The sequence below is a fragment of the Vulpes vulpes genome, chromosome 16 (assembly GCF_048418805.1).
Source record: "Vulpes vulpes isolate BD-2025 chromosome 16, VulVul3, whole genome shotgun sequence".
In the NCBI taxonomy this organism is placed as follows: Eukaryota; Metazoa; Chordata; class Mammalia; order Carnivora; family Canidae; genus Vulpes; species Vulpes vulpes.
The window spans coordinates 33,313,773-33,329,939 of record NC_132795.1 but is presented as its reverse complement, the minus strand read 5'-3'; the positions used below and the strand labels follow the sequence as shown (position 1 = coordinate 33,329,939).

Here is a 16,167-nt window from a genome sequence, read left to right as displayed (position 1 = left end):
AATGCTGTGGGCATGGAGAAAGGGGCACCAAGGGTCAGTGTGCGGACACCCAGACTCACATCATGGACCCCAGAGGCTCTCAGCTTTGTTTTATTAGTTATATGAAGTAAGGCCACTCCTCACACACATACTGCTGGGGCCCTCCGCACTCCAGATGACCGGGTCAGACCCACACTGTGCAAGTCTTTGGACCAGTAGGCTCCTGGAAAAGAGAGGGGGCATGACAGGAATAGCTCAGGTGCTCTCCTCCCTCACTCAGCCTCTGGCAGTCCTCTGAGGGGCACACCACCCAACTGAAACCTTAGCTCCTCACTTCACGCAGAGCAGGCCCCAGGCCCCCTGGCTTAGCCTGAGATGGATGAATCATTTCCTCCCCGCCCCACTCCAGCTCCCTTCTCAGTTCGCTTCCCCAAGCCCTCTGCCTAGATCTTCAGCCACTGACTCACATGTGACCTGCCATAGCCCAGCACCTCCTGGATTTCACTTGCTACTGCATCCTCACCAGTCTCTCCAGGGCATGAGCAGCTGCATCCTGGACACTGACAAACAGCTGTTCTGGGGTCACTCTGTCCAGGAGTCCTGCCTGGGTCAGTGTCCCCAGCACTGAGGCTGTGAAGAGAGGCGGGTTAGGTTCTTAGGCCCCAAAACTACACTGTGTCCTTCTCCCCCATCCTCCACACCACCAAGTGTCTGGTCACTTCCCAGTCTCCAGGGCCCTCCGCCCTCCACACCTCCCTCACCATGACACTGAGCCAGGAGAAGGTGGATCCCAGCATCTCGGCATCGGCTGGCCAGCTGCGGAGATGGGGCAGGGGGTTAAATCCTACCACAGAGGATATGCATGGGACCATATGGGACCTTGTCCTCAACCTACCCTGTCCCTCACCTGTACCACTTCTCTGGCTCCAGCAGCATCCACAAAGGTGATACCACTGCAGTCTAGGACCACCACTCTGACGGGCTCAGCAGCTAGGATGGGAGAAGGCAGGAGTAGCCAGCCGCCTCCAGGGCTCATACCCAAGTCTCCCTCCTTGTCCTCCCATCTCACCTGCATCAGGGGGGCCATCTGCCTTCGGAGCCTCCTGTGAGCAGAGAAGGGCAGTTACCTCCTCCAAGACACAAGTGTGAACGAGCACCCCTCACAATGACCCCCTTCAGAAGACCCACCTGCCCCCCACTGCCAGGGAAGCCACATTCTCTTTGACCAGGTCTCTCACCTTGCCTGCTTCTCCAAGTCCCAGCTGCCACTCCAGGGTGCGGCGAAACTGCCCACGGGTCCCAAAGTAGAGCGGTGCTGGATAGCTCAGGACGCAGAGCCCCCGGGCCTTGCGGAGCTAAGATGTCAGAGGGTCAGAAAAACATGTGGGTCTAATCTTGCCCTCCCTCTCTGTCTGGAGCCCACCCACCTTGTGGCTCTCCCTGAGTGGCTTGTAGAGTTCCGTCCCCTCGGCAAGTCCAAGTGCCAGGCACTGCACCCTGGGCAGGAAGCTGGGGTTAGATTCCCAGCCTGCCCTGGCTGGAGAGTCACCCCAAGCACCTGTTCTCTCGCCCAGCCCTCTCCCCGACTCCTCTCATCTGTCCTCCCACCTCTGGGTGCGGCAGACTACAGTCATCATGGAGAAGACCACACCTACGGCCAGGCCCAGGTCCACGCTCAGGATCACTACGGCCACCCATGTGACCATCCACACGGCCTGCAGGACATGGATGGGAGTGAACGCCAGGCCATCACATCTAGGGCAAGAGGTCCCGGGCAGGGACCGCCAAGGCCAGTGATAGGGGTGGCACAGGAGAAGGTAGGAAAAATAGGAAGGAATAGGATAGACCCAATGGGGATATAGGTCAAATATAATGACCCCACCCATGCACCCGCTGGGGAGTCGCAGATATTCAGGCCTGAAGGGTTCAAACCCCATCCTCCACCTTGTGTCTGAGTCTTGGGATTAGGAAATATGCGTGTTGGGGGTGGGGGGGGCACCAGAATTTAGGAGTGGGACAGCTAGCTCCAACCTGGGGGGTAGAGGCTGGGGATGCTGGGGAATGGGAGGGGGCAGTCCAGGGTTACATGACGCTGCCACTTCTCACAAAGTCCATGCGGCTGATGCGCCACAGTTGTGGAAGTTCCTGCATCTGGAAGAACATCTGGCGCATGCTGGAGATGTTGATGCAGGCCAGGACAGCCTTGGGGCAGAGAAGGCAAGCTGAGGCCCGACGCCCCAGAATGTAACCACTCCTCCCGGTCCCCCCCATCCCTCCTGTGCTCCTTACCTTGGGCAGATAATAGAAGAAGGGCCCCAGCCACAGCAGCACTGACAGGACAACTATGCAGGAGAAGAGACCTGCCAGCTAGAAGGAGGGAGGGATGGAAACAGAGAAGGAAGGGGACCTCATCCACCCTCCTGGGACAGCTGGTCCCCCTGCCCCTTCTGCCTCATCTTCCCTGGAAGTCTCACTCCTCCCAAAGCCCCTTCCATGAAGATACTCCTCAGTCTGCAGCTCCCTTCTTGGTATACTGCCTCTCACACCCACCTCCCCTCTCCTAGTCAAAGGCCTCTCTTCACCGGTCTCTACCTGGATAGAGTTCAACTTCCTTATTTTGTAACCCGTGTCCATCCTAAAAGCCACTGTTGGATTACTCTAAAAGCAGGCTAACCACATTTTTAGGGAACTGGCAAAGTAGGAAACCAGAAATTAAGGGGTAGATTTTCATATGTTCTTTTTTTTTTTTTTTAAGATTTATTTGAGAGAGAAGAGCATGCGAGAGAGGACAGTGGGGGTGAGAGGGAGAGGGACAAGCAGACTCCCCTCTGAACAGGGTGTGGGTGTGGGGCTCGAGCTCAGGACCCTGAGATCATGACCTGAGCCCAAGGCAGACGCTTAACCGACTGAGCCACACATACCCTCTGTGATTTTTTTAAAAATTATTTGTTTATTTATTCGTAGAGACACATACACAAGTGAGAGAGAGGCAGAGACACAGTCAGAGGGAGAAGCAGGCACCATTGCAGAGAGCCTGACGTGGGACTCGATCGAGGGTCTCCAGGATCATGCCCTAGGCTGCAGGCAGTGCTAAACTGCTGCACCACCAGGGCTGCCCTGTGATTTTTTTTTTAAAGAAAATGTCCTCTGGGGGGGGGGGGATCTCTCAACTTTACAGTTTAGTTTTGTTTTTATTTTGAACGACATATGGGGCGCCGTAAATTTTTTCGGTGCTTATAGTCTACAGAGATCTTAATGGACCTTTATCATCTTCTATCCTACCTAGAAAATCCCACCCCTTCGCTCACTTTCAGATTCCTATCCTCCTCTATACGGCTGCCCTGTGGGTATCTCCCAACCCTCCACCTGTTGCGCCACCACCCCAACCTGGATACTCACCCCGCTTTCTTCTCACCCAAGGACGTGCTCTCACCTGTGTATTCCCACCAGCATCCACTAGGAGGCTGGTGGTGGCCAATGTGGCAGAGTTGGGAAAGCAGGAGAAGAGGGAGGAGATGAGGTTGGAGACACCATGGGCCAAGAGCTCCTGGAGGGAAGTGGTGATATGAACAGGAGAGAGACAAAGGCATTTGGGGGGGGGGGGGCATCAGATGAGGGGGTTGTCTCCTGAATGAAATGGGGGTCCTCAGGGTCCCACCTGGTTGGAGTCAATAGTATAGCTATACTTGTCTGCATAGATGGAGGCCAGGGAGGCGGACACAGCAAAAGCAACCAGTGCGATGGGCAGCGAGTCAGCCAGAATCCTGGGCAGCTCAGCCAGGTTAGGGAGGTGGGGTTGGGGAAATCTGGAGAGAGAGGGATGTGGGGTGAGGATGGGTTGGGTCTCAGGAGGATATGGGGGAGACAGAGAAAATGGGGTGGGGCAGGTCAAGAGGACACGTTGGGTGTGAGCAGTGTGAGCAGAGCAGGCTGGTGTCTTGATTCTCTTACCCCCCAGGCAGCAGCCCCACTATCTGGACGTTGTATCTTGTGTCCAGGGAAGAGGTGAAGCAGAGCACAGAGGCCAGAAGCACCTGGGAAAGAGAACAAATTAGAGCAAGGCCGGAGATGGGCTTCCCAGCAGGGGCTAGAAAGAGCTTCACCTGAGAGAGGATCCCAAGGCAGTTAGTGTTTGCAGAGGCCCAGCACCTGGGGCCGCTGGGAGGTGCCGGGAGATGCCTGATGCCGACTTAGAGTGGAGGACGGTGGGGATGGGAGAGAGGAGCGAGGAGCACCCGAGGTTATGGAAAGAGATGGGCGGGAGGAAGGAGAGGGCCTCCCACCAGGCACTGGAGGCCGCGAGGAGGCCGAGCCTTTCTCGGCAGGAGAGCTGGGCTATATCCAAGCACATACCACGTAGGGTGGGGCCGCGGGACTCGTATTCAGGTGGAGAGAGAAATGCCCGGGGGGGGGGGGGGGGGGGGGGGGGGGGGAGGAGGGGAACGTGACCCGAAGGCCCGGTGGGTGGGGGGAGGGCGCGCAGCGGCGGTGCTGTGGCGGGGGGGCGGGGGGGGGCGCCGCGGGCAGGACGAGCCCTAGGGAGAGGGCGAGGTGGGACCGCGCGGCGGGGTTCCGAGGCTCCAGGCGTCCGGGGAAAGGCCCGGGAAAGGCCGCGGGAGCGCAGGACCTTCCACGAGGGGGCGGCAGCGGCCAGCGCCCACCTGCAGGCGAGGTCTGCGCGGGGCGGGGCGGCGCGGCGCGGGGCCATCCTCACCATGACGATCTCCCCTGGGATCGGGGTGGGCAGCCTGTCTCGGAATCTCACGTTCAGTTCTTTGACGGGCACGAGCAGCGCCAGGCTGAGCGCCGAGATGGTCAGCTCGGCCGGACTGCTCCGGGGCAGCGCGGTCAGCACGGCGGCCAGCGTCTGCGGGCGGGCGGTGCGCGGGCCGTGAGCGGGCGGTGCGCGGGGCCCGGCCGCCTGCCGCCAGCGCGCACCCCCGGCCCGGGCGAGGCGCCCCGGCTCCCAGCAGGCCCCCGCCTCCGCGACCCTGCGGCCACGTGGTCCTGACCCCTCGCCCCCGCATCCCTCCACTCGCCGGCCTCCCTTCCCCTCCGGGTCCCCCTCCCGGCACCGCTGGAAACCGCTCCTCGCTGCTCTCCGCCCCCACCTTGAAGAGCGCGAAGCAGCCGATCTGGCGCGGGAGGGGCAGCCCCAAAAGGCTGGGCAGCTGGGACACGAGCACGTGCAGCGCGGCCCCGCTGGTCAGCGCCTTGACCACGGGCTCGGACAGAAAGGTGGACAGGACGCCGAGCTGCAGCGCGAACATGCCCAGCTGCGGGGGGAGGGGCGCGTCAGCGCGGCCGAGGAGCGGGCCCTCCCCGCACCCCCGCCCGCCGCCCCCGCGCGGCGCTGGGCCCTCGCTCCCTCCCTGCCCAGCTCCCCGGCCGAGCTCCCCCCCAGGATCCCCCTCACCATCAGAGCCCCGCTCGCGAAGGCCAAGGCCGCGGCCGCGCCAACCCGCTGCGCGTCCAGCTCTTCTCTCCCGATTGCGCTCAGGTTGCCCCCGAGAGGTTCGGGCACCAGCCGCTCCACGGCCGAGCCCGTCATCAGGCTGAGAACCGCGAAAGTCCCTAGGGCCGGGGACAGAGGTCACCGGCGCTGCCGCCTGGGGCCGCACCTTCCTAGACGGGGCTGCTCTGCGGAGGAGCGGGGGGCGCTGCTGCCGCAGCCGGGACCTGCCGCGAGGTCGGAGGCGGGGGACACAGCCGCATCCCGCCCCTCCTGCCGAGCCCGGCTGTGCGCCCCGTTGGGTGACGGCTCATCTCTTTCCCCCTCTCCCGAGTCCCAGAGACGTTCACTGCAGCTAATTGCACGGGGGAAGTAAAGTCCAAGAACACCGCTCCTGTTTGCACCCACTCAGCCCCCAGCAAGGGCCGAGGTTCCTTTCCTGACAGGGTGGCGGCAGGCGGAGGGGGGGCAGGGGAGGGGAAGGACGGGATCGCGCTAAGGAGCTCACAGGAACCGCAGCCTCAGCCCGCTGTCCACTGTCACCCCGCAGAGGAGAGGAGTCACCGGGTCACTCACCGGTGGACAGGTGTCTCCCGGTCCCCAACAAGGTGTAAATGAGGACGGGGAAGAAAGAAGTGTAGAGTCCGAACACTGGAGGCACCGAGGTCAGGAGGGCAAAAGCCATGCCTGAGGGAGAAGGAGGAGGAAAGATCTTGGGGTGTGTGCCGGGCGGGGCCGGGGGAGGTGAGCAGCCTCCGGGAGACAGCCCTCGACGCACACTCTTAGGGGCTGGCAGGGAGGCGCTAAATCATCCCGCAGGAGGGAACCGACGGGTTAACAGGCCTCGGTGGGAGGTCGTGGGGCGGCCAAGGTCACAGATCCTTGTCGGCCGCTGAGGGGTCGGGGTGCGGGTGTTGTGCCTCTCTCCAGGTCCCTGACCCGAGACGTGTCCAAGACTTCTGGGAGGATTGCGCAAACGAGGGGAGCTTGGGGGTGGGGACCTGCCGCAGCGCCGTAGTCCTTACCCAGAACTTGGTCTCACATCCGGTCTCCGCACCCTCGGCCCCGCGGGTCCCCAGCCCCTGCGCCTCCCCGACGCCCTCCGGGGCCGGGCCCCTGGCCGGCGAGCGTTGCGGCCGCTCACCCTGCGGCACGTGCACGATGCCCACGGTCACTCCGGCCACGGCATCCCCGAGCAGCCAGGCCCGCCAGCGGTAGCGGGGCAGCCAGCGCAGCGGGGGCAGCCGGGCCCGCAGCAGGCGCCCCGCCCCCGGCCCCGAGCGCGCCCACCGCGCCCACCGCCCGCACGGCCGCGACCCGCGGGGCTCGGCGGGCAGCTCGGGCTCTGGCTCGGCGTCCCCGAAGAGCTGCTGGAACCGAGCCTCCGTGAGAGGCTCCCTGAACTTGGCGCCCAGAGGGGACTTGAGGTCCGAGGCCTCTCCCAGGCCTGGGCAGGTCCCCGCGCCCGGGAGCCCACTCATTGTGCCCTCGGCTGCCTCCACCCCCGCCGGGTCTTAAATAGCCCTCCGCCCGCTGCCCCCGCTGCCCCGAGGCCCGCCTCCGAGAGGCAGGGTCCAATCCCGCCCCGAGGGCGCCCTCTCTTGGGGACCTTCCAGGGCCCGGAGAGAGCAGAGGCTTGGGGAGAGGGCGTCCCTGTTAGGTGTGTCCTGAGACATCCTTGGCAGGGTCGCTGGCTCTGGAGCTTGCTGGGGTGGGGCGACCGCGGGGGTGTGGAAAGGTGTAGGGACAGGACACGAAGGCCCGAAGACCAGCGCATTCTCAACACCCAACACCCCCTTTTTACCATTCCTAAGCCTTTTGAGACTCTGGCCACCTTGTTCTGGGCTCCTCTCCTCATTGGCCCTTTGGGAGGAGGCAGCTGGCTCTTGGAGTGTGACCCCTCATTCCCAGGGCCTCTACATTCTCCCCAAGAAAGTTCAGTGTGTCCCCCCAACACACACATGCCTCTCCCCCCAGACTCAATGCTCATGGGATATACAGCTTTCCCCCAAGAAAGTGTCCCCCTAAACCCAATGCTCATGGGGGTGTACAGCTTTCCCCAAGAAAGTGTCCCCCCAGACCCAATGCTCATGGGGGCGTACAGCTTTCCCCAAGAAAGTGTAAGAGGGCTCTGTTGGCAGAGCAGTTTCACAGACTGCTAAGATGGGAGGCAGCTACCTTTTCGGATTGGGAAGACAAAGAAGCACCACCCACACCTCTACTGGGAGCTGGGCCTAAATTCCCAGTTCAGGACCTCAGGGGAGATACTGAACAGATAGGAAATTTGGATTTTACTTCTTAGGAGCCAAAAAAACACGAAGTGCCATTTATTACAGTCCAGTGCTATTTACAAAGTTGGCACTCAAAACCACATTTGTGGTTAAATTAAGTTCAAAAGGGTCATGCACCCACCTCATGTACCTCTGCGGTCCCTCAAAAGAGACAAAGGTTCTGAGCTCCAGAATCCTATTTTCTCCATCCCCTCCTCCATTAACAAGAATACTTGGCATCCCTCCCCATCACCCTCTGGTCCCCAGTCCCTGACCCCAAAGCCCTGGGGGTGGGGTACAGTGAGGGTGGGTCTCCCCTCTTCAATTCCTCCTATTGTTCCCCAGAAGTCTTATCTGGGCTGGACGTCCTGTCCCCCCCTTAGCAGTCCCTCCCCCCATTGTCGGCCAGAGGGACCTCAGGCCCACAGGGAGGCTCCAGCTCCTCCTCACCCTCCCACCCCAGCAGCCTATTGTCTGCTGAGGAAGCCCAAGTACACGTGACCAAGCCCAGGGGACAAATGGACACAGTGGACACAGCGATGCCCCAGGACCCAGGACAGGGCATCTGGATATGGATCTCTGCATATTTGGCTTTCTCTGTCCCAGGGGCTATCCCAGAAGTTGGAAGGGGTGAAGACTCCTTTGGGCTGTCCACTCTTGGGTCTGTGCCTCGAAGAAGAACCCCTTCCTGCTCACTACGGATATGCCTTATGACCTCGCAGACTGCAAAAAGGAGACCCAGGGGCCACAAAGGTCCACAGCCCCCAGCATCCTCTCTGCCTTCCCATTCTCCCTCAGCTAAACATGGAGGCCTCAGAAGGAAAGGTACTTGGGCATCTAGTGCTTTAGAATCTGGGTGTTGGGGGGAATGGTGGGAAGTCACATTACACTGGGCTTTTCGGTGGGCTCTAGAATGGAGGCCAGATGGGAGAGAAAGCAAGCAGGGAAAGGGGAGGATCTAACAAGTTCCAGGTGTGGACCATGAGATGCTGCAACTGCAGGTGAGAGGCAAAGAGTGACATCTTTTGTCTTCCTGCTGTGTCCTCCTCTCACCAGACCACCTTCCACCAGACCACCTTTGGGCCAGCTGATTTCTCCCCATTGCTTCACCGCCCATCCCTCGGCGGAGACAACAGCCTTAGTGATATCACAAAACCTTTAATCTCAGAAAACTGAAAAAAAAATCAAAATCAAACCCAATAATTTTTATCTGGCCCCTGCCCCAGCCCTCCCACACACCCACCCACATATCCTCCTTTGGGGGGAACCTGTGATGCATGCATAGGGGTGGGAGCTGAAGGGACCTGTGTTCCTTAAACAGAAAGAAGTCTTTTTGAGTCTAGGTATCCTCCTCCATGTCAACATCACTCCCAGCCTTGCCCCCCATCCAGACACATCAAGAAGGAATCTTGAGGTGGTGCCAGAAGGATTGCCCTGAAGTTCCTTGGGAAATGGGGTGGCCCGGTCGGCACCACCCCAGGCCTGCGCCACTTATAGCTCATCTTCATCCAGCTTGGCAAGTCTGGCTTGGCAGGAAGGGGTGTTTGGAACTGGTGGAGCCGGAGAAGGGTCGGGAGCAGCTTGGGGGGTGTCACTGGGTGCCTGAAGAAAGACTCAAGTCAGAGGATTAAAAAGAATTCCAGGAATCCACCCTCACTCCTTTCTTTTGGGTGTATGTCCCTAACCAAGCCACCTCCTCTTGATAGATGCCTTAGATTATCTAAGACAGTCATCTTCTCCAGGGGTTAAACTGGAGAGGGGAGGGTCCGAGCAGGGAAGTGGGAAGGGACAGACAAAAGGCGGGTGGTGGAAGAGAGGAATGATGTGGATGTGGTGGAGGGGGATCTAGGGACCCCATAATAAGAGAGGCCCTCCCCATCCTGCCCCTATAACAAGGGAACTCCACTCCTCATACCTGTGTGTCCAGGGGCAGAGGGGCTCTGGCCACCTCCCCTTTGGGCAGCAGCAGCAGGGAAGGGAGAGAGCCATTGATGGGTGCATGTGTGCTGACCTGGGCCCGGTCTCCAGGGCGCATTCTCCCAGGACTCCCCACCCCAAGCCCTCCTGGCCGCCCCAGGCTGTTGGTCTGGCTCTCTCGTCTCTGATACTCAATGGGTGACTGCAACGCTGGGCAAAGAGAACAGAAGGAAGGGTTACAACACAGACATGTCCTTTCCCCCAAGTGCTCCGCCCACACCATCCTCCCACTTGGCCCCCCTCCCATGAACTGTCAGCCAAAGTAAATTGCCAGGGAGATGGGGAGAAGCTGGGGCCAGAGGGCAAGGATAGGAGATTGGGCAGTGAGGGATTCCGGAGGTCAAAGGGCCAAAGGAGCAGGTCAGGGAGGGAGGGTGAGAGCTTCACCATTGAGAAAGTCCCGCTGACTTTCTAGGATCTGAGCCACTTGCTTGATCCACGCCTGACTCACTGCAGGGTCTGAGGTCTGCAGGATGTAGCGCTGGATCCCGCCCTCTGGCCCTCTGGAGGTCAGTGCAAAGCGGCAGGGGTCACCCTGGAGGTTCCCCTCCAGTCCCAGACAGCTCACCTGGGTTGGCAAATAGGAGATGGCGCCCAAATTATTTAGGCCCTCTGTGGTTCCTGCCCCCTCCAACAAGTCCAAGAGCCAGACATTCCCTCAGAGGCCTCACCCCATCCCAGTCAGGCCCCTCCCTAGTGGTCTCCTCCCCACCTTGATGCTGTTCTTGTACACATATCCGGCCTGTGTTCCACCCCGTACTCCTCCTCCCAGGGCCTCACTGAAGATGACAATTTGCTCGAAGAGGAAGACACGTCTCTCTCGACCTCGGGAGGACAGCAGCCCCCCCGCCTCGGGCTCGGTGACCCAGAATGTGTCCTGGCCTAAGAGCTTCCCCTGAGCCGTCAGTTTGCCCTAGAACCAAAGGGCAGCGATTTTGAGAAAAGAGCAAGAAGAGAAAAGGGCCACACTCTGCTCCTCCCCCCTTCCCCCGATGCTCCCAACCAACCATGGGGTCAGGCCCAGGGGAGGACAGTTCCCCATGAGGACTTCTCCTCGAGGGCTCAGACTAGGACAAAAGAGCCTCGGGCCTCCCATTTCCTGTTCTATCCCCGTACCTCAAACCCCCGAAGTCTCCCCAGGGTCATCATGTCATTGCAGCGCTTGGGTACAAAGCACATGACCTCCACAGCTTGCTGGGTCGCAGGTGAAGAGATGAGCATTGTCATTGTGGAGAAAAAGGCCTCTTCAGACCATGTTTCAACTCTCAACCAGCCTCCCCTAAAAACCAGGCGGCGCATCCGCACCCGAGGAGCTGTGGGAACCCAGGAGACTGGAAAACTAAGAGGTACGTGGTGTGTGTCCTGGCAGATATGGGGGTCCTCACCTCCAGCTCTTCCGTGTCCATGCCAGCTCGACTATAATATTTGAGAAAATCCTAAGATGTAGAAAAGAAATGCTCAGGGAGGTGTTGAGGACACCCTCAGAGACTCTGACATCCTCCCCTGAGGACACAGGTGAGGATGCCCAGGAAGTCTGGGGGGGGGGGGCCTTAGAAACCCTGGGGTGATGAATGAGGAAAGGGGTGTGCCAGCCAGCAGAACCCCCAGGGAACAGGTGGCTCGGACCTTGAGCAACAGCTGGTACTTCATGATCCTCTGCACTGGTTTGATGAGGAGATCGTTGAGCTGCAGGCGGTGCCCGAGCTGCTGCCGGAGCTCCTGGGGACAGGGACCGGCGGTTATGCAGCCCAGAGAGCCCGAGGATTCCGGCCCGGTCCCCCCAGGTACCTCGGCCACTGACCTCAAAGTAGCTATCCCCAAATTCTGAGACCACGTGCTCTGACTTGGGCTTATTCTGACAGTACACCACGTACATGTGCAGCCGGCGCTCCTAACAGGTCAAGTTGAAGGGGAGCAAGATGGGTGAGGAGCCAGAGCTTGTCTCCAGGGCCCGGACCCACTCCCAAACCCCGCCCCCCGCGGCCCCACCCCCTTAGGCCTCACGTGTTTGATGAACAGCTGAGCCAGCCAATCAGGATCCTCCAGGCAGCGCTGTAGCTCCTGCAGGAAATAGCTGGAGGGGTTGGCAAGAAAAAGGCTGGTCAAATACCCCCACCCCACTCAACTAAGCTGTCTACCTTAGTTGTGCCATTAAGCCACTCCAAATGTTCCTCAGGCAACGGGCCCATGGGTAGGTCACAGAGACAACCAGCCACATGCCCTTCCCCCTCACTCTCGGGGGATCCACCACTCACTCTCGATGCCACTCATAGATCTGCTGGATGTTCCCAAACACAATCCTGTCACGGCCTCGAAGACACTCCGGGACCCCCTGAGCAGCCATGGTGGCCATGTAACCCTGCAGGAAGGTTGGGGGGCGGGGGGAGGGCAAGAGTGTGGGAGGCCAGCCCTGGTGGGAAAACCGCCTCCCTCCAGAAGTCCAGGAGGCCGGGGTGCGGGGAGGGTGGCACAGAGGAGCACTAGGGCAGATCCTACAGTTAGCCTTGAGCAGAGAGAAAGGGCTGGGCTAGGGCTGGGAAGAGAACGGGGAGCTACCTCCACAATCTGCCCCAAGTCGTCCACATACATTTTCTCTGTCTCTACCAGTTCACTCAAGACATACCTGGGAAGAGAGCAGGAGTGCACATCCTTGGTTTAGCCACTTCCTCCCTCCTGGACTAGAAGCCCCTTCATTACCACAGCCAACCTCAGAGGAAATTCCAAGTATCAAATCTAAAATGTGAGGGATAGTTCTCTGGAAGTTGCACAATGGGTGGGGGGCAGAGGAGAGGGAGTGTGTGGAGACACTTACATACTCCTTTCCAGAGCCGCCTTCTGTTCTTCTTCACTCTCAGGGGCTTGGGACAGAGTTCCCTCTTCAGGTGGCTGGAAGGAAAGAACATCCTAGAGTAAAAAAAAAAAAAAAAAAAAAAAAGGATGCTTTTTGGGGAGCCATGCAGACCCACTTCTTCATACCTGCGTCTTATCTCCAGGGCCCTCCAACAAAGTGGTCAGCAGGGTCAATTCGGGCAGCTCCTCTCCTGTGGCTAGAGCTGGTTCCAGCGCCCAGTTCTGGGAGCCAGAAGTCAAGTGTCAGAAGTCACGGACAGTAGCTACACCTCCCCAGTGACCAGTGGCCCCCAACCTGCCCTCTCTCCCAAGGTCCTTCATGGATGTCCTTCATGCTTCTGTGGTACTCCCTGCTCACCTCATATGGTCCAGCCTGGCCACCTTCTGCCTCAGTTTCCACACTGAGACAATGTTTGGAATGATCCAACCATCTTCTCAGGCCACTGACTGGCCCTGGGGGGCCCGGGGAACAGGGGCCAGAGCTGAGGCCAGAGCTGGGGCCAGAGGGGGCAGCCAGACCTGAAGCAGCTGAAGCTGAGATACTCCCCTCACTGCCAGCAATGGAATAGGATTCTAATGGGGAGTGAGGAGGGGCGGGGGAGAAAAGGGGCCATAGATATTACTCCAGTTTGAGATTCAGGGTCCCCAGGGAGCTCCCAGAGGCTCCTCTTCATGATGCTGAGCCCTCTCTCCCAGGGCCCACTCTTTTGCCATCCTCATTTGAGTTCGCCAGGATAGAAAATTTCACCCGGGCACCCTTGGGAGGAAGGACAGTAAACACCTGGGCTCTCAAGGCCTGGAACCTCCAGTTATATGTGGAGGCTCCCCCATATCCTGAGCATGCCATAGATATGGAGGGGCAGCCATCTGGGCAGCCACTGGAAGCTGGGGGTAGCCATCTGCTTTCCTACAAGCCGCCCCCTTCCAATGGGCACAGACCATTCCCTGAGAAGGTGGGGGGGTAGAACTAAAAGCCCATCTGCTACCCCCAGACCCCTCCTGCACCAATTGCAGTAGTCACTATAAAAAGACTTCTGCAGCCCATCTCCCCAACGCATGCACAAACCCAATGGGGTGGGGGGCGGGGGGAGGCAAGTGAGGAGAGCTCATCAGGGTCATCTTTGCCCTGGGCTCAGGAACAGAGGATCTGAAATTTGTCATAAAGCCCCTGGGAGACCCTCATCCTCCATCCCTCTGTCTGTCTTCAGATCTGAAGTAGATTCTCAGCAAAAGGATTTAAGGAAGATCCGGTCCTAGGCCCAAGGGGATTGTGGATGGATTTTTCTCATACCCTGTTGACTACAAGACAGAAGAGTTTCCTACCCCTTCCCCAATTTCTTTAACTTGATCAGATAAAAAATTTGCAGGCAGAAGGGATCTTGGAGGTCTACTAAGTCACTTTCCTGGAAAACGCAGGTACAAGTCTCCAGCCTCTAAATCCCTGGCGCCAGGTCGACCTGCGGCCCTGAACCCTCGGCCCGCCCCACCCCCCCACCCCGCTCAACGCTGGGCCCTCCGACCTCTCACTCACCACGACCCCCCCGGGCGAAGCAGCAGCCGCATTTTGCCAGCACTTTTCGGATCACGTGGGGACAGGCACAGCGACCCCCCTTGTGCCCCCCCCGCATGGCGCCCGGGCCCCCCCGCACCCCCCGCCCGGGCCGGCCATGCAGGGGGAATCACGGGGGGCGGGGGGACGGCGCAGGGCGCACACCCCCCTCCCTCCTAGCCCGCTCCAGGCTGGGGGAGGGGGCAGGGAGGGAACCGGGAGGGGGCGTCCAGGGGTAGGCGGAAGCCGGGGCTGGGGGCGCCGGGGCCCCGGGGAGCGGGCGGCGCGGGGCCGGGCGGCGAGCGCGGCGGGGAGGGTTTCCGGAACCCGGGCGGTGCGGGGCCGGGGTCCAGCTGTCCGGCGGGGCGGGGCGGGGCGGGGCGGGGCCGGGCTGCGGCGGCCGCTCCAGCCCCGGCTCCGGCCCCTCGGGCTTGGTGGGGCTCTAGGCCCGGGCTGGGAGGGGCGGGGGCCGACTCCCCGAGTCCCGGGCGCTGCGCGGGTCCCGGCCGAGCCGCGAGCCGAATAACAGGCCGGGCCGCGGTGCCGCCGCGGGGAGGGGCCTCTGCGGCCCGGCTCCGCCCTCTCCCTCCGGTTCCCCTCCAGCCTGCGCCGGGCTCCGGCCCCAGTCCCCCTCCCCCAGGCACCGCCGCGTTCCCACTCCACGTCCCCACCGCCTCCGCCTCCCCTCTCCAGCCTCGGCTCCCTGCCCCGTCCCCCTCCCTCCCCTCTCGGGCTCCCGACTGCGGAGAGCGGGGTGGGGGCGAGCCGGGCGGCGGGGTCTGCCCAGGTCGCCCCTCCGCCTCGGCGGCGGAGAGGGGTGCGGATGGATGGGCCCGGGCCGCGGGGAGACGTGCTGCGGGCTGGGACCGTCCCCAGCCCGGCAGGGGTGGACAAGCCACCACCCCCGCCATTCGGGGAGCGGGAATGGGGAGCTCTGCGGGGAACACGGCCCAGGGGCCGCCCTCCCGCCAACCCTGCTCCCCTCCAGGCCCCGGGACTCCGGCTGAGGCTAATCACCAATTAAGGCGAAGTCCCGGCGGCCGGGCTGGCGGGGGGCCAGGGGTGGGGCGCGGGGACACAGCCGCGGGATCGGGTGACGTGGGGGACACACAGGACTAGGGGGCGAGAAGCGTGGAGGGCTCGGCACTTAGATGGGTCCCGCGCAGTTTGGATGCAAACCTTGACGCGAGCAAGGGCGGCATTACTTGAATTGGGCGCAGGGCGGTAGCTGGGCCCCACCCCGCCCCCAGCTTCTTACCGGGCAGCGGCGCCCAGGCGGGGACCCCACGCTCGCGCTCCCCCTTCTGATCACCCTCGGGACAGTCCGACTCTGTCTCAGTCCCTCCCGGCCCTAGGGGGCCTCTGCTCGGGGGCTGTGGGAAAGACTGGTGGTAGGGAACCGCCCTCAGCACAGGGCCTCGACCTCCCGCGTCGCCCTCCTCCTGTCAAATCCATATTGTTGTAAAAGGGTCGCCTAGGCCGGGCTGCAGGGAGCCGTTCGCCCAGACCGGGGCCCCGAACTCCCGGGGTGCGGCGACCGGGTAAACTGAGCTGTGGGGTGCAGACCTCCTGAGGCGCCCTAAAGGTTCCCGACCCCACCGTGGTCCCCTTTCTTACCCCCTCCGGCCCGGGGAGGGCGCATGCGCGCAGCATGCCCCCCATGACCCCCAGGATCCGGTCAGTGCGGCCAGGGGCCGGGCGGTCCGGGGGCTTCATGCTGGACCCCTACCCTGCTCCAAGTTTCAGGGCCGAGGGGGCACGGAAGCTGGGGGGCTCTCCGCCTGCGTGCGTCCGGGGAGTTGCAGCTGTGGAATCCGCCCCCTGCCCGGCTCCGCCCCCACTCCCACCCCAGCCAAACTTCTCAAAGGGATAGGGTTGTTCCTTTCTCTACCACAACCCAAGTTCCACGACGAGCCACCCCTCTTAGTCCCGATTCCGACGTGGATGCGTCGGGAGCCCACTGAGCACTTGCCGTGTCCCAGGCTCTCTGGAGGCCAGGACTGGGGAGATGCGCGGGGATTTACCCGATCACCACCCCTTCCCCTTCTCAGCGGGTTCCGCTCCCCACCCCACCCCCACCCGGGGCCGCA

General features: G+C 61.3%; 2 protein-coding genes and 1 long non-coding RNA gene across 8 annotated transcripts; 1 reads left to right on the top strand and 2 right to left on the bottom strand.

The window, feature by feature from the left end:
• Positions 1 to 72: 72 nt before the first annotated feature.
• Positions 73 to 6,923, bottom strand: SLC26A10P (Solute carrier family 26 member 10). Of its 2 annotated transcripts, none has more exons than XM_026001832.2 (18): positions 6,576 to 6,923; positions 6,008 to 6,118; positions 5,396 to 5,553; positions 5,091 to 5,255; positions 4,694 to 4,846; positions 3,931 to 4,013; positions 3,638 to 3,785; positions 3,413 to 3,526; positions 2,269 to 2,346; positions 2,086 to 2,181; positions 1,588 to 1,694; positions 1,407 to 1,476; positions 1,218 to 1,334; positions 1,049 to 1,082; positions 887 to 969; positions 741 to 795; positions 503 to 609; positions 73 to 202 (listed from the first exon to the last, which is right to left on the bottom strand). In XM_026001832.2, exons 1-18 carry the CDS (start codon positions 6,910 to 6,912, stop codon positions 164 to 166), a joined length of 2,055 nt encoding a protein of 684 aa, XP_025857617.1. In that variant the 5' UTR covers positions 6,913 to 6,923; the 3' UTR covers positions 73 to 163. The 2 variants fall into 2 exon arrangements, with proteins under 2 accessions (XP_025857617.1, XP_025857618.1); XM_026001833.2 differs by having other exon boundaries at positions 875 to 969; positions 6,457 to 6,592.
• A 1,920-nt stretch (positions 6,924 to 8,843) lies between these two features.
• Positions 8,844 to 16,052, bottom strand: ARHGEF25 (Rho guanine nucleotide exchange factor 25). Of its 5 annotated transcripts, none has more exons than XM_026001837.2 (16): positions 15,695 to 15,904; positions 15,336 to 15,462; positions 12,887 to 13,101; positions 12,655 to 12,750; positions 12,491 to 12,564; positions 12,235 to 12,301; positions 11,934 to 12,037; positions 11,683 to 11,752; positions 11,480 to 11,569; positions 11,305 to 11,397; positions 11,064 to 11,114; positions 10,795 to 10,872; positions 10,391 to 10,591; positions 10,066 to 10,246; positions 9,617 to 9,828; positions 8,844 to 9,303 (listed from the first exon to the last, which is right to left on the bottom strand). In XM_026001837.2, exons 1-16 carry the CDS (start codon positions 15,791 to 15,793, stop codon positions 9,193 to 9,195), a joined length of 1,869 nt encoding a protein of 622 aa, XP_025857622.2. In that variant the 5' UTR covers positions 15,794 to 15,904; the 3' UTR covers positions 8,844 to 9,192. The 5 variants fall into 5 exon arrangements, with proteins under 5 accessions (XP_025857622.2, XP_025857623.2, XP_025857624.2 ...); XM_026001838.2 differs by having other exon boundaries at positions 15,336 to 15,450; XM_026001839.2 differs by lacking the exon at positions 12,655 to 12,750 and having other exon boundaries at positions 12,491 to 12,582; positions 15,695 to 15,846.
• On the top strand, positions 12,287 to 13,901 carry LOC140595904 (uncharacterized). The gene is made up of 2 exons (XR_011997838.1): positions 12,287 to 12,418; positions 13,737 to 13,901. It is a non-coding gene; the product is annotated as an uncharacterized lncRNA (long non-coding RNA).
• Positions 16,053 to 16,167: the final 115 nt, after the last annotated feature.

Bases quoted from the DNA above. Each gene is read 5' to 3' on its own strand.
- SLC26A10P (XM_026001832.2), bottom strand. From the start codon at position 6,912: ATGAGTGGGCTCCCGGGCGCGGGGACCTGCCCAGGCCTGGGAGAGGCC. The intron at 1,083-1,217 runs GTGAGAGACCTG...CTCTGCTCACAG, and splicing joins GACTTGGAGAAGCAGGCAAG to GAGGCTCCGAAGGCAGATGG. The intron at 796-886 runs GTGAGGGACAGG...CCATCTCCGCAG, and splicing joins GAGCCAGAGAAGTGGTACAG to CTGGCCAGCCGATGCCGAGA.
- ARHGEF25 (XM_026001837.2), bottom strand. From the start codon at position 15,793: ATGAAGCCCCCGGACCGCCCGGCCCCTGGCCGCACTGACCGGATCCTG. The intron at 12,302-12,490 runs GTAAGTGTCTCC...CTCTCTTCCCAG, and splicing joins GCGGCTCTGGAAAGGAGTAT to GTATGTCTTGAGTGAACTGG. The intron at 9,304-9,616 runs GTATGAGGAGTG...GTCTTTCTTCAG, and splicing joins CTCTGCCCCTGGACACACAG to GCACCCAGTGACACCCCCCA.